The 23,656-nt window shown below is 39.6% G+C and overlaps 1 protein-coding gene across 1 annotated transcript; it reads right to left on the bottom strand.

Moving 5' to 3' along the window:
- Positions 1-2,863: 2,863 nt before the first annotated feature.
- Positions 2,864-20,414, bottom strand: tspan33a (tetraspanin 33a). Its single transcript, XM_027134286.2, has 8 exons — positions 20,050-20,414; positions 11,054-11,108; positions 10,211-10,338; positions 9,059-9,133; positions 7,290-7,385; positions 7,061-7,189; positions 5,246-5,407; positions 2,864-4,198 (listed from the first exon to the last, which is right to left on the bottom strand). Exons 1-8 carry the CDS (start codon positions 20,143-20,145, stop codon positions 4,097-4,099), a joined length of 843 nt encoding a protein of 280 aa, XP_026990087.1. The 5' UTR covers positions 20,146-20,414; the 3' UTR covers positions 2,864-4,096.
- Positions 20,415-23,656: the final 3,242 nt, after the last annotated feature.

Below are 23,656 nucleotides of genomic sequence, written 5' to 3'. Positions count from 1 at the left end.
CCCCTCTAATTGTGTGTGTGTGTGTGTGTGTGTGTGTGTGTGTGTGTGTGTGTGTGTGTGTGTGTGTGTGGAGTCGAAACATTCAGTCCATCCTCCATGCATGCCAGTTTGTGTGCAAACCAGTACCTCACACACACACACACACACACACACACACACACACACACACACACACACACATTCAGCTATTTCAAAAAGCACAAAACTGCAATATAGATGTATTCTTATCTGAAAAGACTTCAGAGTTGTAAACCCGAATAGAGAAGGAAATGATTTACAACTGCACTGTCCAGTGTCACCCAAGACTTCTTCCTCGTGTCCTCTCAGGTAGTTTTTCTCACCTTCGTCACCGCAGGCTTTGCTCACTGGGGATCAAATGCACTTTTCTATGAAATTTTGAAGGAAAATTCACCTTTAAAATTTTTCCGATTTCTACACACACTCTGTATCACATTTAGGTTTATGGCATTTAGCAGACGCTCTTATCCAACGTGACTGAGCAGTTGAGGGTTAAGCTCCAAGCTCAAGGGCCCAGCAGTGGCAGATTAAATGGTTAGTAGTCCAACTTTTAACCGCTATCTCCATTGTTTTCATGATAAACAAGCATTAAGCAGAACTCTGTATCTGTATTATTATACAAAAAGGTTTTGATGATTCATTAGAATGAGCACCTTACTGTCTTAACACTTTTATTCCTTCTACTGTGAAGCTCAGAGCTTCAGCTTAGCTAACGCTGGCGGTGTTCCATAAATGATCAGTATTAGTATTGTGAAATAATCCTTTTACATGACTACAATATTTGATGCTGTCACTGCAGTCAAATACACCAAGTGTGAGGGTTTTTTTTTAGGTACAGTAGGTCTGCTCATAACACACACTCTTTAGACTTTAACATCTACAACCTTTACACCATAAAGTAGATTATTGTGTTAGTTCTGGACAAATGTTAATCAGACCCCTCTGGTGAAAATCTCCTAGTTTTGTCAGTGTGGTTTGGTTCTCTTTAACATTGAAACTTGTAGTAGCTGTGATTATATCCCTCAGATTTAAAGCAGCACCAGGTTGTGGTTGGTCTTCAGTGTCGTCTTTCCAGAACAGGACCTCCTTAAAAGGCTTGTGAAACATGGCTACTATAGAGTGAGTTAGAGAGGAGACCACACACACACACACACACACACACACACACACACACACACACACACACACACACACACACACACACCGTCTATCTGAGCGTGAGGCCCAGCACCTCCTTGCTCTCTATAATTCTGTCTAGCTGTGAATTTATAGTAATGAATATCAGAGAGACGGGGTAACTTTGCTGCCTCACAGCTCCAGGGTTTCTGGTGTTATCCTGAGCTTGGGTTACTGTCTGTGTCTGGAGTTCCTGTATTCTCCGATCTTCCAGGTTCTCAGGTTTCCTCAAACTTCCCAAATATACTCCAGTAGGCAAAAGTCTCCTTTCTTTCCTATGGGTTTCTTCCAGGTTCTCTGTTTTCTTTCCACTTCCCAAAAACACTCCAGTAGGAGAACATCTCCTCTCTCACTGGGTTCTCCGATTTTATTTCCACTTTCCAAAAACACCCCATTAGGCGAACATCTCCTCTCTCCAATATAGGTGCTCTCCAGTTTCCTCCCACTTCCCAGAAATGTTCCAGCAGGCAATCATCTCTCTCCCAAATGGGTTTCTTTCAGATTCTCTGGTTTCCTCCCACTTCCTTTTTTACAAAATATCTTTTTGTTTTTGTTTTATGGATGTAATTAATGGGGATATGAAGCTAGTGGGTGCAAGTGTTGAGGATGTAGAAGATAGGGATAGGTGAAGAGAGATGATTCGCTGTGGCGACCTTAGAAGGGAAAAGCCAGCGAAAGAATAAGATCCTTTTGTTTTTGTTTTACATACAAACCCCAATGTAATCCTCACAAACAATCCAGTAACTATCCTGAAACTGACAGGAACATGTGACGAGTTGTATTAAACCGGGACCCACCTACACACCACCAGAGGACAGAACGCTCCATGTCCTTTAAACATTATGTCATTCTAAACAAAGAAATCCCAAGCGCTTATGTCAGACATTTATATTTATTCCAAACAAACGAACACAGCTAAAAAGGATAACCCAGTGTCTCATGTTGGATATAAACAGCCAGGATTGCTTCTTAGCCAAGACAAACACCTCATGCCTGGGCTTAAGGCTCAGTGAAGATGAGGCGTGTTTATTATAGACCAGACCTGTGTTTTTGTTGGGGAACCCCTGAGAGAGAAGAGCACTGCCAAACCACGTGTATAAGACGGGGAGGGAAGACAGGAGCACAGGAAAATGGCTGCTGATTAACATATCTACTGTACATCTCATTTATTTACTCTTACAAGACATCCTAAATCCTGAAATCCCTTGATGTGTTGATTTTATTAATATATATTCTAATAATGTGGCAGCCAACCAATCAGAGCCAACCAAGACCGGAGTATCAAAGACGAAATATATATAGTGCATGTTACATGACGGTTATACTAATTAAAAACTTTTCTTTTTCTTTTTAGGGGGGGCACAGTGGATTAGTGGTTAACACGTTCGCCTCACACCTCCAGGGTTGGGGGTTCGATTCCCGCCTCCGCCTTGTGTGTGTGGAGTTTGCATGTTCTCCCTGTGCCTCCGGGGTTTCCTCCGGGTACTCCGGTTTCCTCCCCCGGTCCAATGACATGCATGGTAGGTTGATTGGCATCTCTGAAAAAGTGTGCGAGTGTGTCCCTCCGTCCAGGGTGTATCCTGCCTCGATGCCCGATGACGCCTGAGATAGGCACAGGCTCCCTGGGACCCGAGAAGTTCAGATAAGTGGTAGAAAATGAATGAATGAATGAATGAATTCTTTTTTTATTTACAGTGCTGGAAAAAATAAATCTTGAAAAAAAGTAACCAAATACTAACATACAGAACGACACAAACACTGAATAGAAGAGAATCTAGACAACATAGGAAGTTAAACAGAGAGACTAATCAGTAAACCCCCGAGTTGTCATGGCACATCCGGTCAAGTTTACAAATAAAATGTGAGTTTTCTCTTAAGGCAGAAGGCAAGATTTTTAACAGTATTTAAATCTTTTACAGTGTTTTCATGATATCGTAAAATTATCACTATTATGCCGTGATGTAGAAGGTGACGTCAGATCCAGGGTTAGAACAAGAGTTAAGATGACTGACCCCCCCATCGTCTCTGTTTGGGTTCCTTCAGGGTCCTTCAGTTTCCTCCTACTTCCCAAAACCGTCTCCATCATTTAGTTTTAGTTTTTAGTCCCTCAGACGTCTTTAACGTGAAAACACGAATCTCAGCATCACGTAACATCCAATGGAAAGGAGTCAAAAATTCAGAAGATGCTGGAAAAGGGAAGAACGTGCAGAACCTGGAAGATTTCTTTTTTTATATGGAGAAAAGTGTGGATTAACTGCTCAGAACAAACAAGGGTCTCATAAGTAAGTCTTACGAAAGATAAAAACAGTTGTTGATCGTCCAGGTAACGAAATGCGGGATTAAGGACCGAGCGTGTGTGAACGTTCCAACCGGTTCATTTGTGTCAATTCTGTTATTATCATGTTGTGGACTATCCTAATCCTAATGTCTATGTTATGTGAAATCGCTTGTACACGGAAAAACTACATACAAAACTAAATAAGATTTTTATGCCCGCTCTCATTATTTATTTATTTATTTATTTTTAAGTATTACAGTTTTCTGCAAAGTGTGTATAAACGTAAAAATGTCTCAACCCTGAAATGTATAACACACACGGTATGTTCTGAAATTTCTGGTGTTGCCTGTCATTAAAAAGTTCTCCTTGTGCAAATGAATAAATATCACATGACCTACATAAAAAATCTTTTTGTTTTCTTTTACGTTTTTTTAAATTTGAATTTTAACTTCCGTGTCTGTCGACCTTGACGGGAACAGATGAAATAAGAAGCCGTCGGTGTAACAACCACAGCGTTCCACAACACAACACGGTCACCTCTAGATCCTCTGGATGTGGCTTATGTACAGATATATCTGCTGTATGTGGAGTATTATTTACATCCTGATTGTACTAACGGCGCGTTCAGCTCCACGGGTCCGAGTGGTGCTGCAGGTTGTAGTCCTGAAGTTTAATCTGATCTTGGATCTGGTTTATCAGGACCTGAGAGAGCAGGATTCCCACCAGCTGTGAAAGAAGTGAAGACTGAATTAAATTTCCTTACATTCAAATGTAAACACGAACAAATAATGTTTTTTCTTACATTGAATTTTAGTGTTAAACAAACACCTTCAAATACGAGCTGTTTATAAGCGTTTCAGAGAACAGAAACGGGTTTGATTGACATTTACTCTGAAGATACAAACATTTGTGTGGAGCTAAAAGTAGTCTAGATAAAAACAAATCCTTCTGAACCACGACAAATTCTTAAAGTCCTGAGTGTCTACTTTTATATAAGCTTCATATAAACACCACTGTGGAGTGAGACGTGAGGAAGACGTCCAGTCATCAGCATTGACACGACAAAAATAGGAGGAAATTCATTTTTTAGCCTCTGGGATAAAGAGGTAAATAAAACGACTCTAGTCTCTAAGGGCTTTTTTACACCCGGTCACTTCGTGTGTTGTCTCTGATCCGATTTCTAATCAACAGCATTTACTGTTTGCTGCATTTTTTCAGGCGGCAGCAGTGCATTTTAAGATCCAATGAGACGCCTGGGTGAAAGATCGGAGCCAGCGCTGGTGGGAAAACGTACTTGTTTCTGGCGCGATGCACGACTCGTGAGTCACCTGCGAGTGACGTACTTCCGTTTGGGAGGAGTATAGCGCTGACGTATGTGGCTTGAACAACCACATGCATTTACACCTGTCCAGTTTCATCTGAAATGCGTCCCAGACCACCTCCTGAAGGGGTTTGTACCATCGGATTTATTTCCGTCTCTAAAACGTTTCGGAGGGCATTTAGACCTGGTCTTTTTACCATCGGATAGCTATCTGATCACAGAAAACACATGAAGTGACCAGGTGTAAAAAAAAACCCTAAACCTGATGTCACCCACAGAAAGCTTAAATGTTGAACGTGGACACAACAAAACAGAACCTCTTCTTCATGATGATCGTTATTTATTATTTTATTAAGTAAAAGCAAAGACAGAATCGAAAATAAAATAAATAGATAAATATAGGATTGACTCTTAGAGTTGTCTCTGTTTTTTGTTTAGCGGTAGTCTCGTACCTGAGGGATGGCGAGGCCCAGCGCTAGGCCTCCCAGCACAAACAGGTTGCTGTGGATCCAGTTGACGAGTTTGTCGATGCAGCCACTGGTGTGGATGAAAGCGCTGGCCTTTAGCATCTCTAGCTTCTGTGTGCCATGTCCACACATAGTGTTTATTAGAGCCTGGGACGAGACAGGAAGGACAGGGAGTAGAATAATACACATACATTAATACATACGTACATACATACATTCAGTGGCCACTTTATTAGGAAGACCTGCATCACCTAGACTTTTCTAATCAATCTTTGACTGTCCAATTTGGGTGAGTTTGTATCCGTGTGTGTGTGTGTTCACTGCTGTGTGTGTGTTCACTGCTGTGTGTGTGCGCGTGTGCACTTTAGATGGGTTAAACACAGAACGAATTCTGAGTATGGGTCACTGTACTTAGCTGTGTGTCACGTCACTTTCACTTTCACTTATTTAACGTACTACAACCTCCAGGCCAGTTCAAACCAGTTTGGATATTCTCCTCTGACCAACACTGCGTCTCTGCACACACAACTGGGTGTTTCTTGGTTTTCAGACCATGACATTATATTGTATTGTATTTAGTTGTGTTTTTTATGTAGTTCTGTGTTTTATGTAGTTCAGCACCGTTCTACTGGAGGAACGTTGTTTAATTTCACTGCGTACTGCACCAGCTGTATATGGTTACTGGTTTGAATATTAACACCCGTGCCACTCTGTATCTTTCACTGAGATGACACATCTACCCGTTCTGATGCTTCACTGATGCGAACACAGACTGAAGTGCTTCACTTCTATCTGTAGGATTATGGTGCTGGTGATCGGATAACGGCATGAATTCACAGGTAATACTAATAAAGTATATATTAGAGAGATTAATATATTTCTCTCTGTGTCTGTCTCTCTGTCTGTCTGTCTGTCTCGGTGTCTGTCTGTCTGTCTGTCTGTCTGTCTCGGTGTCTGTCTGTCTGTCTGTCTCGGTGTCTGTCTGTCTGTCTGTCTCGGTGTCTGTCTGTCTGTGTCTGTCTGTCTGTCTCTCTGTCTCGGTGTCTGTCTGTCTGTCTGTCTGTCTGTCTCTCTGTCTCGGTGTCTGTCTGTCTGTCTGTCTCTCTGTCTCGGTGTCTGTCTGTCTGTCTGTCTGTCTGTCTCTCTGTCTCGGTGTCTGTCTGTCTGTCTGTCTGTCTGTCTCTCTGTCTCGGTGTCTGTCTGTCTGTCTGTCTGTCTCGGTGTCTGTCTGTCTGTCTGTCTGTCTGTCTGTCTGTCTGTCTGTGTCTGTCTGTCTGTCTGTCTGTCTGTCTGTCTGTGTCTGTCTGTCTGTCTGTCTGTGTCTGGCTGTGTCTGTCTGTGTCTGTCTGTGTCTGTCTCTGTGTCTGTCTGTCTGTGTCTGTCTCTGTGTCTGTCTGTCTGTGTCTGTCTCTGTGTCTGTCTGTCTGTCTGTCTCTGTGTCTGTCTGTCTGTCTGTCTCTGTGTCTGTCTGTCTGTCTGTCTCTGTGTCTGTCTGTCTGTCTGTCTCTGTGTCTGTCTGTCTGTCTGTCTCTGTGTCTGTCTGTCTGTCTCTGTGTCTGTCTGTCTGTCTCTGTGTCTGTCTGTCTGTCTCTGTGTCTGTCTGTCTGTCTCTGTGTCTGTCTGTCTCTCTCTCTGAGGGGGCAAGTCTGGGGGAGAAAAAAAATCATGCTCCAAAAATGAATACATTTGAAATGTTATAGCAGAATCCTGTGCATGAGAGTTTTTCCCCCCTCAGACTTTTCCCCTAGTATCGAGATCATAAGAGAGGTCATGAGGATTAGTTAGGATTTTCTTCTTCACCTCGTCTTTAGAGATCAGGCAGCAGGAGAAGGGAACGGCACAGCGCTCTCTGCTCGGGTTCTCCTCCGTGCAGTTGAAGTAGATGTTCTGTGACCAGTCCATAAAAGAAATACCACCACAGCAGTCAAACTGGTACATAACAAAAAAAAAATGTCAACAGAACAACACAATAATACATTATGTGTATATAAAAACCAAAAACAATAAAAAATAAAACGAAATGATGAACCTCTTTTTGTCCAAAGTCAATGAGGTTCTGCAAGTCCAGGTCATCTCTGTAATGCTTGATTGCTTTGTAGACCATTTCGCTCACTTTATACCGCACCTGTAATGCAAAAGCACATAACACCAGTTTGAAACATGTACACAAGTTTAGTTTTAATACCTTATTCACTGACTCAATGAATTATCAATACTCAAAATTCAAAATGAGACATGACCAGCAGGGGGCGCTTGCTATAGTCGCTTCCTATTAAACTTCATTTAGAGGCTTTTCTTTTTTTTTCTTCTTCTTGCTTTTACACATCTAGGAAACATTTGTAATATTTTAATAGATTCATACACTGCAATCCAGAGAAGTTATGTCATCGTGCTGAAGATTTACGGAGCCTTTGAGTCGACACTGTGGTTATTTTTTATTTAGACTATTATAGTTGTTAAAATATGCCACAAACAGTGCTGTATAATGTACCAGAAAGCAATACTTAAAAAGTAAAAGTACAAGTATTGTACTAGAAAAAGACTTCAGTAGAAGTGAAAGTCACCTTTTAGAATATTACTCAAGTAAAAGTCTTAAAGTATCTGATATTTACTGTACTTAAGTAACAAAAGTCATTTTCTGATATTTAATGTACTTAAGTATTTGAAGTAAAAGTAAAAAGTAAAATTTCAGTGATTTTCGGTAGGTATAAGAGGCACTTCATCCGGTAGGAAGAATCTTTCATTCCAATGTACAGAAACATTTCTTGCAAATACGGCCACGGGTGTATAATGTTATCTTCTTCACCCTGTTCACCACTATCTTCGGGGTGGTCGTCTACGACAGGGGTGGCGAACCAGCGGCTCTTACGTTCATATCGAAGTTTGTATTTGTGTCTTTTTATTGTGCGTGTTCGCTTCGCTTGAGTTCTTTACGGTATTTTCGTCAAACGCGAAATTTGAGTGGGATGAAAATACCTCAGAGTTTCCCAGTAGGAGCAAAATCATTTGAGTAAACAATCTGTGTTAAGTTCGCTCTCAAAATGGCAAGGGAAAAAAAGGTGATGATCGTGTGTGCCCATGTGTATAATGTGGCTCTTTGCGGTAACACAGTAAATAATGTGGCTCTTGGTCTCTGACTGGTTGTACACCCCTGGTCTACTATAACGGGAGGTCCTCCAGTAGGTGCTTCCATGGCGGTTTCAGATGTGCTTTCTCCTCCTTTTGGCAACATTACGCTGAAATAAAGCATGCGGAGCTGCGTAATGCAATCTAGGAGCAGTGATTCGCCAGACCTCCCTTATTGCAGTAGCACACAATAGTGCGAGTAACGAAGATGCTTAATGGAAATATAACGGAGTAAAAGTATACATTTTATATAGAAAATGTAGTGGAGTAAAAGTGAAATTTGACAAAAATTTAAATAGCGAAGTAAAGTACAGATACGTGAAATTTCTACTTAAGTACAGTAACGAAGTATTTGTACTCCGTTACATTACAACAATGGCCACAAAGATAACAGATTGATGCCACTTCTCGTTATAAAAGATAAAAAAAAAGAAAAAGAAAAAAACACACACAAAGGCACTGAATTAGATCGTTGTGTTTAGAGGAATCGCACATAAATACATTCTGGTGTCAAGACACGAATCCAGTATCACATTCTGCGATATGTAAATTTACACAATTCACAGCTACATCTAAATAATGTTTCGTGACTCACAGATAAATTCATAGCTACGCATTTATAAAAACCGTCTTACAAAATATGTTTTTTTTTTAAATGTTAGTTTGTTTTACCTTGTCTGAATAAATAAAGCCTAAAATTCCAGCCACCAACTGCAGAACAAAGATGATAGTCAAGCAGATGCAGAACTGTAGACAAGAACACAGACAGGATTCAGTATCAGCATTGAATTCAGATCAGATCCTGTTCACACTGTATTTTTCTCTTTTTTGTGATTTGCTAAAACATCATCACATGACCAGCTCTGAAAATATTATTTTGCTCCCTAGAATCTGTAACGGTTATTTATTCATTTCATATCGGCCATATCTGCTATTTAATACACACCTATTTAATAATGTCCCCATGTGTTCATCCACTAATCATTTTATCTGCCCATTCATCTGTAAATCAAAGTTTAGTTTTCATTACTGGGGTTGGTATATTCGTGGTTGGGTGTCTGTCTGTCTGTACATCATGCCATCCATTTATTTTCCATCCATCTTCCTATCTATTAATTTATTCATCTATTAAATATATTTTGCCTCCATTACTGGGCATGATATTGTTGCGGGTAGGTGCATGTCTGGTTGCCAGAATGGTAATTCATCCATCCGTCCATCTATATATCTATCAGTCCATCCATCCATTAATCATATTTATGCTTTGTGTCCTACCCAAGCATATATCAATATTTCCTACTATCCATCCATCCACCTCTCTATATATTCATCAGGCCATCCATCTCAATCATATTTTTGCTTTCTGTCTATCCCTCCCACCAATCTATCCTTCCATTATATTTATCCTTTGTGTTGCTCAGATCCAACCATCTATCTATCTATCTATCTATCTATCTATCTATCTATCTATCTATCTATCTATCTATCTATCTATCTATCTATCTATCTATCTATCTATCTATCTATATCAACATCTGTATTGCTATCTATTCATCCAACCATCCATCCATCCATCCGTCCAATTATCCTATACATATATCCATCCATATTTTATGGGTGTTCGCCTGTCTTCCCATCCAATCAATCAATCCATGTATCAGTCTCTGTCCATCTGTTTCTCTCTCTACCTATCTGTCAACTGTCCATCCATCTATTTAACACCTTTTATTATTCTCATTAATGAGAGCATTAAATAGTGTAATATTATTATTTAAAATGACCCTAAATTACACAAATCGGCATTGCTTTAGATCTAAAACTTACCGTCTGCAGGAGACAGATGTTCTCTCGGAGCGAACCAATACAGCCACAGAATGTGAGGAAAAACATGAGAACCCCAACGATCAGCAGAATTACAGAAGGGTCCACCGTTAAACACGCCATCGCTGCCTCTAGAAAAACATGAGAAAGTCAGATGCTAGCAGCAGTTTGTAGTTTTCAAATCATACACTTAAAGGTGCTGTCTCCGATTTTTGAGAAATGCTTCAGAAAACTGAGTCGGAACGACAAAGTAAAAATCGAAACAAAAATCAAAACAAACCTGTAGTCGATGAGCAGAAAGGGGCGGGGCTTGTCAATATGGACAGAGAGAGTGTTCAGTGCGCATGTGTGACATTAGCAGAAGGCGGTTTTAACATTGACATGGAGGATAAAAACAAAGAAAGAAAGCGAAGAAACGCTAAACGCTGTTACTACACAAAACGTGGTTGTAGCTGCCTCTCTACATTACTACGATAGAAAAGAGGTGTTATTTGTGTAGTAACAGCGTTTAGCTCAGGAGTTATTGACTCGGGAAACTCCAACCTGTGAATATGTGGCCAACTTCCTGCTCCTTCAGTTCTCCCCAGCGCTGGAAAGCTGATCCTATATTAACACGTCCTACTTCTTGCCTTATCGTAAGTCTTTCTTCTCTTTCTTTCTTTGTTTTTATCCTCCATGTCAATGCTCACAAGCCCCACCCCTTTCTGCTCATTGGCTACACGTTTGTTTCGATTTTTACTTTGTCGTTCCGACTTAATTTTCTGAAGCATTTCTCAAAAATCAGAGACCCCACCTTTAACAGGAAACACAGAAACACACAGTGTCTGCTACTGACAGTCATCTCACCATGTTTACTGATCCTGGCGTACACACCGATGGCCATCAGCACCACTGAGATTATCTAATATGAAGAGAGACAAGACAAAATACTGTGATTCAGACCGAGTATCAGTACAAGTTGATTTATTTCTTTACTAAAACACACGTTTTTGTTTTACACTTTTATATAAGTGAGCAGTTAAAGCCGATTAACACACAAAGTAGAACAAACCATTTGATCACCAATAAGGATGTAGTTCAGAGAGCAGGTACGAATAGTAAAGAAAAATCCTTTTATGGAAGTCGATTTAGTACGAAATCAGATTCTGGAGAATAAACACTGTAGGTGTTGATTGGGGGATTTCAGTGGATGTTTATGCCTCACTTCACACACACAAGTAAAAATAAAATGAAGTCAAATCTTGTCTTTATTTATTACTTCATCCTTCAGTTCTAGTTTTTTAATAGCATAAATTCACCAGTTTGTTTCACAGATATTCTTTATATCAGAACTGCTGTTTGAGGCGATTGTTACTTATGATAATAGTCTTGTAGATTTTGCCTTGTACTGGACACACCCACAGAGTTTATGAGAAGCCACGGGGTACATACTTTTGTACTGAACTGTACATATACAGGATGCTAAAATAAACAACTTTTCTGTTATAGCTTGCCATGCTTTTAAAACCGTTTTCAGCGAATACCCTGACCTGGAACCCGAACCTGACCTGGTTCAGAGGTCACAATGAGAGTGATCCAGGCTCATTGTAACCTCTCATTGAAGTTGCCTACACGAGGCCTGCACTGGCCGCTCCCTAAAAAAGATGATTCACATCCCAGAAATTCTTGCTATACCTGTTTGAACACATCAGCTGTGTCCTTACTAACCTAGGTTGTTATCATATCATGGAGTACTCTTGGATAAAAAAGAAAAGACCAAGAAAATCCTGCTTTTCTGTTTATTCAGTGTCCCACAGTCTCATATCATGTTTTTATTGTTGTGTTATAATTCCAGCTCAGTCATATTTATCTGTCTTTATTCCACAGGTTTCATTTATGCCTGGGATTTATATTCAGGGATAGAGAATAAAATCTAGACCCATTTAGGTGAATAACTCTAAATGGACCTAAAATACTAGAGACCTATTTGGGTGACCAACAAAGAATAAATGTTTCTAGACAGAGTTATAACAAAGAGCTAATAGAGCTCCACTGGGGCAGGTATCACGTTGCCCCCTGCTTGCACTATGTATTGCTTCATAAGTTTCATTCTCTCATTCATAAGTTTAATTTTCTACCGCTTATCCAAACTACTTTGGTCACGGGGAGCCTGTGCCTATCTCAGGCGTCATCGGGCATCAAGGCACACACACTCTCATTCACTCACACACACACACACACACACACACACACACACACACACACGAACAATTTTTCCAGAGATGCCAATCAACCTACCATGCATGTCTTTGGACCGGGGGAGGAAACCGGAGTACCCGGAGGAAACCCCCGAGGCACGGGGAGAACATGCAAACTCCACACACACAAGGTGGAGGCAGGAATCGAACCCCCAACCCTGGAGGTGTGAGGCGAACGTGCTAACCAGTAAGCCACCGTGCCCCCGTTGGAGACTAACAATGTACACCAATTTTTTTCAGGTCCTTATTGATTCAATAGCCCAAATTAACTTTTCTACTCTGAGCTTAATACATCCTGTTTGGTCATTCATAAGAAGGGAGAATTTTTTCAACACATAAGGAGGCAGAATGTGTGTAATTGTTGAAGGGAAATCCATTTTCTAGATCAAAGGTTTACTTCTAAAGCCATCTCTTATTGTGTGTGGATTAATGTGCGTGGACGAAAAGTCAAATAAAAAGCCAAATTTATTTAAGTGCATCCAAGTGCAAACGTCTCTGAAACTGGGAAAACGTCACGGCGAACAGAGCAACGATTCTGCCTGTAGTCGGATTTCACTTCAGCCAGGTTCCTCGGTACAAAGCCGTGCTCACAGATTCAGAGTATCGGATTACTTCGGCATTTATTTCACCGAAACCTCGCAGCCTTCTCTCTGAGAACAAAATCCCACTGAACCGAAGACGAAGCAAGCTCACTTTTATCTCCACAAAGTTAATGCTTTAGCTTTGGACTTTTACTTCCTACATTTCAAACGACAAATCTCTTTTCTCTCTTCTTTTTTTTCTAATCAAATATTGAACAGTAATTTTTTTAAGATGACTTTTTAGCATTAGATTTTTTTAGCCTTGAATCTATACATCAGATCTAAATTCCAAACCTTAAAAAGCAAGAACAGTAATTTATCTGCTGTTGTATACACTGTACAGTTTGCATAGTCACAGCTAGCTAATTAGCATTCAGCTAGTTTGTTCGGTCTGTTATCGTCATGCTAGCCGAGGAGAGAATGAATTAGGAAGAACGTTGTAAAGGGTCACTAATTAACCATCACTAATTATGTCGCTTTGTAGAAGCCAACATTCTGTTTTCCTATTTAAGCTTAGACAAAAAATTATCAAGAGTAACTCCTCCTAGAGCTTTCGAGCCATATGCACCAAATTCGGATATGTTGTAGTCGCCGGTCTGAAGTTGCTATTTTGCTATTTGCTTGTTGCTATTAATTTTCTAAGCGATCCGAGTACCGGTACTTCTGGTCCCGGGTCTCAAATTGGCCTTTTTTCCCCCATAGACTCACATTATAAACTTTGGAGGTTTATAACTCGGCAAGCTTTTGAACTCTCTACACCAAACTCGGCCAGCTCCTTTGGGATTATACTCTGAACAAAGGTTTACATTGGTGTACCGACTGGCCTTTCAGTTGTGGTGCAGCCCCGCCCCCAAAATATGCTAAATCAAAAAACTTTTTACAACATGGACATGTGACATATCAAAACACTCAGAACAATGAGGGGAACTTCCTCACGGGTGTTCTGATGACGTCACATGCTCGTCTCCACTTACCTCCAAATGTTTTGGCACCCTAGCTTTCTGTATACTTGCTTCCAAAAGTAACACTGAACCTTATGTCCACTCGCCTCCAAAAAGCACCGGCCTTTGCAAATACTTGCATCGTCAAATCTAGTTAAAATTTATTTTATTAATCTTACTTGCAGATTTTCAGATAAATATGTAATGTTTATGGAGTTTTACTGGCTGTCTATGACTTTAATTTTTAAATTTTCTTCAATGTTAGATTTTCTGAAGCACAGTTATGGAGTGTGCCGTGTGTGAGGTTTCTCCTGACGTTTTAGACTTAAACATGCTAAGACATGCCATGTTTCCAAAAGTCCACATACTATCATGCTTTTTTTTTTTTTTTATTCCTGCAACCCAAAAAACAAACAACAACAACCACCAACTCAGATGAGCTTTTCTTTAACCTTTTTTATCAGTGCACTGGCGTTAAAACAACTTTTGAGGTGTTTTTACTTTGTATCAAGAAATTTATAATTTTATCTATGCGAGTCGGTTATGAAACGAGTCAGGACTCTTTTCTGTGGTCTTTCAATGTGAGATGTGAGTTTTTCCCTCTGTTGATAATCTTACACTGAATTTTAGTGGTTGAAGACAAACACCTTCAAATTTTAGCTGCTTGTGAACAAACACGGGTCTGATATCACCATTTACATTTGTGTGGGGAAAAAAAAACAAACCTGGAACTTTTCTATGAATATGTCACCCCTGGTAGTCTAGATAAAAACAGAAATCCTTCTAAAACACAACAAAATCTTCTGAGTGTCTACATTTCTATGAGGTTTATGTTAACACCACTGTGTGGTAAGACATGACAAAGACGTTCAATTGTCGACATAGAAACACGGAAGGAAACTCTTTAAACAAAACATCTCTAGTTTCTTTCTATTACTTGAGAGACGATCTCTAAGCCGAAGTCACCCGTGGAAACATAAATAGAAATAAAGCCCAGAGTGTCTACAATCAAAAACATTAAATGCTGAACGTGGACATGATAAAACAGGAGCAGATTCTATACAAGTGTCTCAGTCGCCTGATATCATGCTGCATCATGTCAACATTCCATGAGGATACATCAGCGGTAGACATTCAGGCCTACAATAACAAACACCAACAAGTGTTAACATTATAGCAGGGGATAAATTCTTCATGCTCTATTTTTAAAGGTCAATCGCTTTGTTAAAGTCGCTCTGAAATGATCAGCATGTTGCTCCGTTTTTAACAGTTCACATTATCTCAAAGCAGCTTACCTACGTATACAAACCATACATGAAGTTATTATTCATCTCGAACATCCATCCTTAAAGGTGGGGTCTCCGATTTTTGAGAAATGCTTCAGAAAACTGAGCCGGGCCGAATAATAAACAAAAACAAAACAAACGTGTAGCCAATGAGCAGAAAGGGGCGGGTCTTGTCGATATGGGCGGAGAGAGTGTTCAGTGCGCATGTGTGACATTAGCAGAAAGCGGCTTTAACATTGACATGGAGGATAAAAACAAAGAAAGAAAGAGAAGAAAGGCTTACGATAAGGCAAGAAGTAGGACGTGTTAATATAGGATCAGCTTTCCAGCGCTGGACAGAACTGAAGGAGCAGGAAGTCGGCCACATATTCACAGGTTGGAGATTGGAGTAACTCCTGAGCTAAACGCTGTTACTACACAAATAACACCTCTTTTCTATCGTAGTAATGTAGAGAGGCAGCTACAACCGTGTTTTGTGTAGTAACAGCGTTTAGCTCAGGAGTTATTGACTCGGGAAACTCCGACCTGTGAATATGTGGCCGACTTTACTTAAGACGCCGAGGCGCTTTTTTCCTTCTCGATAGGTGAGCAACGTTGGTTTTGCTTTGTTACACAGAACTAATATATGCCTTTGTCCTTTACATGATTATGCTTGTGTGGCATTTTTTTTATTTTTCTTCCCTTCAGCTATGATAAAGACACATTTCTTTCCGTTAGCTGCCTGGGTTACATATGTATGTGTGGGTGGAGCTATCGATACAGGGGTGGGACTCAGTTGGGTTAGGGGCGTGTTTGTTTTGGTGATTTCAAATGTCAACATTGGCTTTCAAACAACGGAGACCCTGCCTTTAATGATTAAGTCTGAGGTGACGGTGGTGAGGAAAAAACTCCCTGAGATGATATCAGGAAGAAACCAGGTGAACCTCATCCTCATTGTGATGACACTGAACAGGAAATAATGTCAATGTAAATGATGTCCTTTCCACAATGGTTTGTAGTCGAGTGGAATTGTGGAACCAAGAGCTCCTGAGGAACTAACAGGTCAGCGTCATTACTGAGTTCATTACAGACTTAACACCGATTCCTTCCTTTTCATTTCAACAGTATTTACAGAGCTGCCCTGTAATGGGACATGTAGGTTATTTTTCATTACACCGTGGCATGTGAAAGTTTTGGCACCCCTTGTCAAAATTTCTGTTTATATGTACAGTTAAGCAAATGGAAGCTGAAATGTTTTCCATAAGGCATCTTTTAAGCAATATCAGTGTATTGTTTATGCTTTCTAAAAAAAATTTGAGTGCTTTGGGACATCATCACCCTGCAAAAGAATGGGAATCCCTGCAGGAATTTTTTTTAGTCAGACCCTGGAGATGCGGTACACTGTTCAACTGTTCAGCGACACCTGTACAAATATGGCCTTCATGGGAAAAGTCATCAGAAGAAACCCTCTCCTGCATCCTCACCACAAAATCTAGAACATTTACACAAACCTGATGCATTTCGGAAAAAAGTCCTGTGGATCAATAAGGTTAAAATGGACCTCTTGGGCCGCAATGAGTAAAGGTATGTTTGGAGAACAACGGGCAAAGAATTCCAAGGAAAGAACACCAGACTGTTAAGCATGGGGAAGGATCGATCATGCTTTGTGGTTGTATTGCAGGCAATAGCACAGAGAACATTTCATGGGTAGAGTGAAGAATGGGTTCAAATTATTTCCAACAAAATCTGGAAGCAATCTTAACACCATCTGTAAAAAAAAAAAAAAGCTGAAGTTGAAAAGAGTATTGCTTCTACAAATGTATAATGATTCCAAACACACCTCAAAACCTCCATCGTGGGACTACCCAAGAGGCACAAGCTGAAGGTTTTGCCATGGCCCTCACAGTCTCCTGACCTAAACATCATTAAATGATTTTCGGTAGACCTCAAGAGCAGTGCGTACAAGACGGCCCAGGAATCTCATAGAACTGGAAGACTTTTGTAAGGAAGAATGGGTGAAAATCCCTCAAACAGAACGGACAGACACTTAGATGGCTACAAAAAGTGTTGTGAACAAAAACGTTGTACAAAAAAAAAAAGTTGTACAAAAAGTGATGTGGTAGCCTAGTGGTTAAGGTATTGGGCTACCAATTGGAAGATTGTTAGTTCGATTCCCATGTCCACCAGGTTCCCACTGCTGGGCCCCTGAGCAAGCCCCTTAACCCTCAATTGCTCAGTTGTATAAAAATGAGATAAAAATGTAGGTCGCTCTGGATAAAGGTGTCTGCTAAATGCTGTAAATGTGAACGTTTACAAGCTGTGACACTTGCCAAAGGAGGTGCTACTAGGTACTAACTATGCAGGGTGCACAAACTTTTGCTGAGGGTCCTATTCATTTTCTGTTATTCTGAATAAAAGATATAAAATTTGAAAATCTAAAAAAAAAATATTTTGTTTAAAATATAAAGGGAATGGGTCATCTGTAGCTTTATGCCTTTTGGAGATAATTTCTACTCTTCACATAAACAGAATTTTTTGACCAGGGAAGCTAAACTTCCACCTTGGCCACTCTACAGTACAATCACAGGGACATCACTACTTAGTTTTGTTCCATTTTCATGTACCACATGTTCTGGAATCACAATAAACCTTTCTTGATCTCTGACAACAGTTCACTCTGGTCCATGAATCTGATTGGTCGAGCCACGTTCCAAAGCAGACATGGCAAAATATACTTGTCATGATTGTAAATTTTAACTTAAAATATGTAGGCGTGTCAGATGAAGATGAAATGTTTTTGAACAGATGCCGATCACGATCCTTTAACGGGAACCACGATTACAAATCGGTGTGAGTGAACTAGCTAGATAAACACGCTATATTTCTTCATGCGGCTATACCGTGTCCTAAAACGTCTGTCAGTTACTCTTTATAAATTTCTTCATTATAGAATCATTGAATAAAAGGAGCATAACATTTTTGTGATCGTGTCGTTTGAACGAAGCATCGGCACAGCTGTGACTAGCTACGGCCAAGTCACAGTCGACAGTGATCATTTTGGACGTTCCAGAAAGTTAATGTAAATTAAAATGGATAAAAAACTGCTTATGTCTGTATGTTGCTGTGGGATCAAATGAATAACAGTGATACGGTGATATGATGACAGGTTCTGCTTGTATAGGATTCGAGGGTACTTAGTAGTAAGACTAATCAGGAGTAATAAGTAATACCTAGAATGTGAGAATACTTCAGTAGATAAAAAATAACTAGTGTATAATGTCTTGTAAACTTCTTGTTTCTGTGTTGTTTGTAACGTAGCAGGTGTCTGATAGCGTTTTTGAGGAGGCATGAATCATTTGTGAACTGAATGAAAAGTACAGAAACGGCGGCCCCCCAAAAAAACAACAACAAAAAAACAGTGTGTTGCACTTTTTGCATATGAATAAATGAGTCCTGTTGCTTAGCAACAGCAACAAGCTTTCAAAAGGTTGCAAAAGCAGCTCAGGAGTTTTAAAAAAGCAACACAAAGAAACAGGGTTGTTGGTGTAACCTGCTGTAATCTCGTGCCAATTCTAACAAGAGGACCGAATTTGAAAAATTTTAAACTTTTTCTTTTAAATTACGCACTCGTTGTTTATTTTTTTAATTAATATTGTTATATATCTCACTGCCTGCTCAGATTGTGTCTTGTGTTTGGTTTAACTTCAACTATAAGTACAAGATGATCCGTTTTTTTGTAGGCTAATATGCTTTAATATCTAATATCTGAAGTCCACTCTTAAATAATAGGGGTTCCTCGGGGGTTCTTTGGGCTTTCGATAGAGAGATTTGGACTCTTTTCTGACAGAAAAACTTTGTAAGGTTCTACATAATGGGGTAACATAACGGGCTGGGGTGGTGAGAATCACGTTCCGCACAATATGTGATCATGTGTAAAATATGAACTGAAGTAAATGTCCAATATGTGGAAAATTAATACAAAAATCAATCATTCGTGTGGGTAATAATCAAGTTCTTATTTTTCACACTTCAGATGAAAATAAATCAGAATTTTCAATTAAATGTGAACAACTAACATTTTCACACTAAATAGGGAACAAATCTATATTTTTACTATAACGGTTAAAATAAAAATAAAGCTGAAAATAAATCAGAATTTTCAGAAATAAATCAGAAGTTTATACAAAATGTGAAGGAAAAAAATCATGCTAAAGGTAAAAAAACTTTTTTCATACTAAAAAGGTGAAAATAAATGTGAATAATTATTGTAAAAAAAAGTGATTTTTTTATGCTGCAGGTTAAAACCAAATAAATAATAAAATAAAAATGTCCCACTAATGGTGAACAGGATCACACTTTTGCACACTGCGTGTGAAAAAAAAAATCTAATGATTTACACTACGTGTGTTACATTTCCGACGTGATTCGTTTGATTGTTTGAGAAGTTTTCTCTAAGAGCACGATTTTACTTTTCTTTAAAACTTCAAATCAGTTGCATGAATTATACACGTGACTAATCACGATTTCAGATGTTTTCATGCTGAATTTTCACATGTAGTGTTTTATTTTTCAGTTGATTTTTTCCCATATTTCACATAACACACAGCTTATTATTTCACATGACCTGCACATCCATGTGATGATGTTTTCCCCGTATAATAAACACCGGCAAACATGTGATTAAGCACTGATTAAACTGACTAGACATTTTAGAATCATGTCACATGATAAACAACAAACCAAGTGCACTAACTGGACTACATGCTTATGAGTTCACCTTTAAAGAAGATGGGATCAGATGAACAGATTGAGACTCACCCAAAATATGGTATTAAAGAAGAAAAGTAAATATTTGATGACCGGACTGACAAAACTGAACTCTTCATCTCTCTGGGCTGCTCCTCTTCTCCCCATGATCTATGCTTGTATAAGGATGAAAAGACTTCTGTTAGGTCCGCAAACATAAGTGTTTAAGAAGAAGTCATATGTGTGGTTCTTGTCCTTTAGGGACCTTCAGTCATTGAGGTGTTTTAGTAGCTCACAGGCGCGCCTTTGCCTCCAGGCGCACATTTCTGTCTCTGAGCCGCTGCCTAAACTTGCGACTCATTAACTTGTGGGTTTGTTATTTCCGGATTGGTGTGTGTGTGTGTGTGTGTGTGTGTGTGTGTGTGTGTGTGTGTGTGTGTGTGTGTGTGTGTGTGTGTGTGTGTGAGTGAGAGAGAGAGAGAGAGAGAGAGAGAGAGAGAGAGAGAGCGCGTGTGTGTGTGTGCGTGTGTGTGTGTGTGAGTGAGAGAGAGAGAGAGAGAGAGAGCGTGTGAGTGTGTGTGTGTGTGTGTGTGTGAGAGAGAGAGAGAGAGAGAGAGAGAGAGAGAGAGAGAGAGAGAGAGAGAGAGAGAGAGAAATAAAGAGAGTGTGTGTGTGCGCGGCGCGCGCTTTATTGGGCGGTCCTCTTTCTCTTCTCCTAAGTAAACAGTTTAAATCCTCCTCCTGCCCCGTTTTTATTTTTTTCCGACAATATGCAACAGGTTGATCTTTGCACATTTATGCGGATAAATAGCTCAGAAACAGTGGCCTAAAATCCTACTGAAACATATTTAATAATGCAGTGTAAAGTCATTCATTTTCTTCCAGATTAGAGTCAGGGGTTTACAGTTTATTTTCACCTAATAGGAAGAAAATTAATGATATTAAAAAAAAAAAATCAACTTTAGTGTTTGGTTCAATGTGTTGCTTTTTTGTAAAGATTTGGTTAAACACTTGAGAAATAGCGCCCCCTGTTTATATCTGAGTGTGCAGTATGTAGGTCAGTAGACCTCTCACTGTCCACGTTATCAGGGACAGCTGTACACCTGCATGAACATGCATAGTTCAGCTAATCATGTGGCTGCAGGGCAAAGAAAAAATATGCAGATGCTTGTCAAGAGATTCACATAATGTTTATATCAAATAGCAGAATGAAGGAAAATGGCATGGGGGTTGGTGCAAGACAGGCTGGCTTGAGTCATATTGACGCTGATGATCCCCTAAAATTTTTAACACAACAGTCTCAAGAACAATGCTCATGACACCAATTAACAGAAAAGTTAGCCAGCTACCTAGTAATTTGGATTATATTTAGCAATTTATTGCTACACCCCTATTTTGATTCATCTACAACGACGATTAACCTTGTAGGAGAAGACGTGGCCCCCGAACCCGAATGGAGCGGAGGGTACGATCCCTGGAACGGTTTTCATTTAAGTGTCAAAATATCACTAAACAGGCAAAAACGCATTCAGGAATATTGTTTATATGGTTAGTTGGTTTTGACAAAAGCGATCAGGTCAGCTAATCGTTATTTGGCTAATTGTTTTATATACACGATCATTACGTTAGCGGACCTAAAGTTACAACACTACAGGCGATATTAAGAGTGTTAAATGTTTTTAAGTACAAAGTGTTAAACAGGGAAAGTCAGATTGTCTTCTTGAAGTTTACTAAAAGTTTATTTATATGAAAGTCAAGTCAATTAGTAATTTTAGCTATGTTAGATGGCTACTATGTTAGCATATCTAACTGTTGAGGCTCAAATGGACACAAAAGGGATTTTTAATATATTTAAAATAAATAAATGGTTAGAAGAGAAATAAGTGAATAATTGTGAAGCCATGATACTGTAAGAAAATAGTAGATAGCGTAAATAGTGACAATGTATACACAATTATAGAAGGTCTGAATACTACAGCAGAGAGCTCAGTGATTAAGAGGAGGACGACAACAGGCCTTGTCAGAAGAATGAAGCACGAGATGGCGGTGAACATCGATGAGGAGTCCATCTCCACCTATGAGAGGTCTGTCACCTTTATGGGGCCCATCACCTGTGAGGATCCCATCACCTGTGAGAATCCCATCCCCTGTGAGGAGCCTATAACCTGTGAGGATCCCATCCACTCTCAGGATCCCATCCCCTGTCACTTAACTGTGAGGATCCCATCCCCTGTCAGGATCCCATTGCCTTTTAGGATCTCATCACCTGTCACTTAACTGTGAGGATCCCATCCCCTCTCATGATAAGGAGGCCATCCCCAATGAGGAGCCCACTCCGTTCTACTATTTCTCTGCCCCGGCATCGTTTCCACATTAATAAACATAGTGACTGTCAGCCTTGTGTTCAGGCCTATGTGACCATTCCTCACAGCAAGGCACAAGCAGGAAAAGGCACAAAGAGGGCAACGATCAAGAAGCTCCTCCTAGCAGAAAGCAGCATGTGGATCCTGATGGAGAGGTGGATTTTCTCAGGAGGCCGTCATCACCTCATATTCATCTCCTCGTGTCCTTCATAAGATGTACAGCATCAGTGGTGAGTATATTTGACAAGCATCTATGGTACGTATTTCACACCTAGGCTTCAGCATTAGTGATTTGATTGATTTATTTAACCCCTTTAACCATGTGAGGTGGTAAGAAACAACTTGATAACTTTTCCTCCGTTCTATTGTCACAAGGCCATCATTCTTTCATCCCTTCTTCTTCTCGCCAATTAGATGTCAGATCTCTGGAGCAGTTAAAATGGTCAGAGTTACATGTAAACCGTTTCCAAAACTTTGTATATGAATCAAATTTCTATTCAGAAAAAGTAGATAAATGCAAATATTTATGTATTGTTGTAAATATGTTTTGAAGTATATTATGATTCTAAGTTATACAGAGCATACTCCCACCCCCTTAAATACCCCCTAACCCCCCTCTCAACCCCTCCTAAACCCCCTTTAACCATCATCCTACCCATTAGTTCAGAGTTTGTTAATCCATTGATATCACAGCGATCTGCCGACAACGAAGGCAACGTTTTGTTTCTAAAACCTTAACTTTAAATAAACGTCTCATTAAAAAAATCAACCGGTTTCTAAATCCGTTCATTATTAAACTGGTAATAATTAATATTAACCTGCAGTACATTACAACTAACCCACCTTATTCCAACTAGATTCGTTGTGGTATAAATATATATTCATATCTGTAATAAGTGTAGTTCAGAATCGCTTGTAAACAATCAATAAATTCATTTTTTTAATTATTTTTTGTAAACCCTCAGATGTCTCTTACTTTCTAATAACGCATCATAAGCATTTCTCATTGGCTTCTTATATAAAACACTGTAGAAATTCTCCTCGGTGTTCAGAAGTAATGGCACCGCTTTCTTCTCAAAACTGTCTGAACCTCAACCTGAAGTGAACCTCAAGGTGTTTAAATTCATTCTCACACCTGACTGCAGCATGTCGGTCATTCGATTAGTTTAGAGATGAGATCTTGGAGCTGACGCAACCATGAGTGAGAAATTTCTAAGTTGTTTTAATTAGCATCAAGGTAAAGCTGTCAGAGATGTTGTGGTCAGATAGAGAGCAGGGTTTAGATAAATAGGTTGCATTTCCTTTCTACATCATTT

Source organism: Tachysurus fulvidraco, chromosome 19 (assembly GCF_022655615.1).
Source record: "Tachysurus fulvidraco isolate hzauxx_2018 chromosome 19, HZAU_PFXX_2.0, whole genome shotgun sequence".
Taxonomy (NCBI): domain Eukaryota; kingdom Metazoa; phylum Chordata; class Actinopteri; order Siluriformes; family Bagridae; genus Tachysurus; species Tachysurus fulvidraco.
This window is presented reverse-complemented; position numbering and strand designations above follow the sequence as displayed.

Excerpts from the sequence above, each read along its gene's own strand:
- tspan33a (XM_027134286.2), bottom strand. The coding sequence starts at position 20,145 with ATGGGGAGAAGAGGAGCAGCCCAGAGAGATGAAGAGTTCAGTTTTGTC. Across the intron at positions 9,134-10,210 it reads ACATCTGTCTCCTGCAGACG|TTCTGCATCTGCTTGACTAT; the intron begins GTAAGTTTTAGA and ends TCTTGTCTACAG. Across the intron at positions 7,190-7,289 it reads TTGACTTTGGACAAAAAGAG|TTTGACTGCTGTGGTGGTAT; the intron begins GTTCATCATTTC and ends GTTATGTACCAG.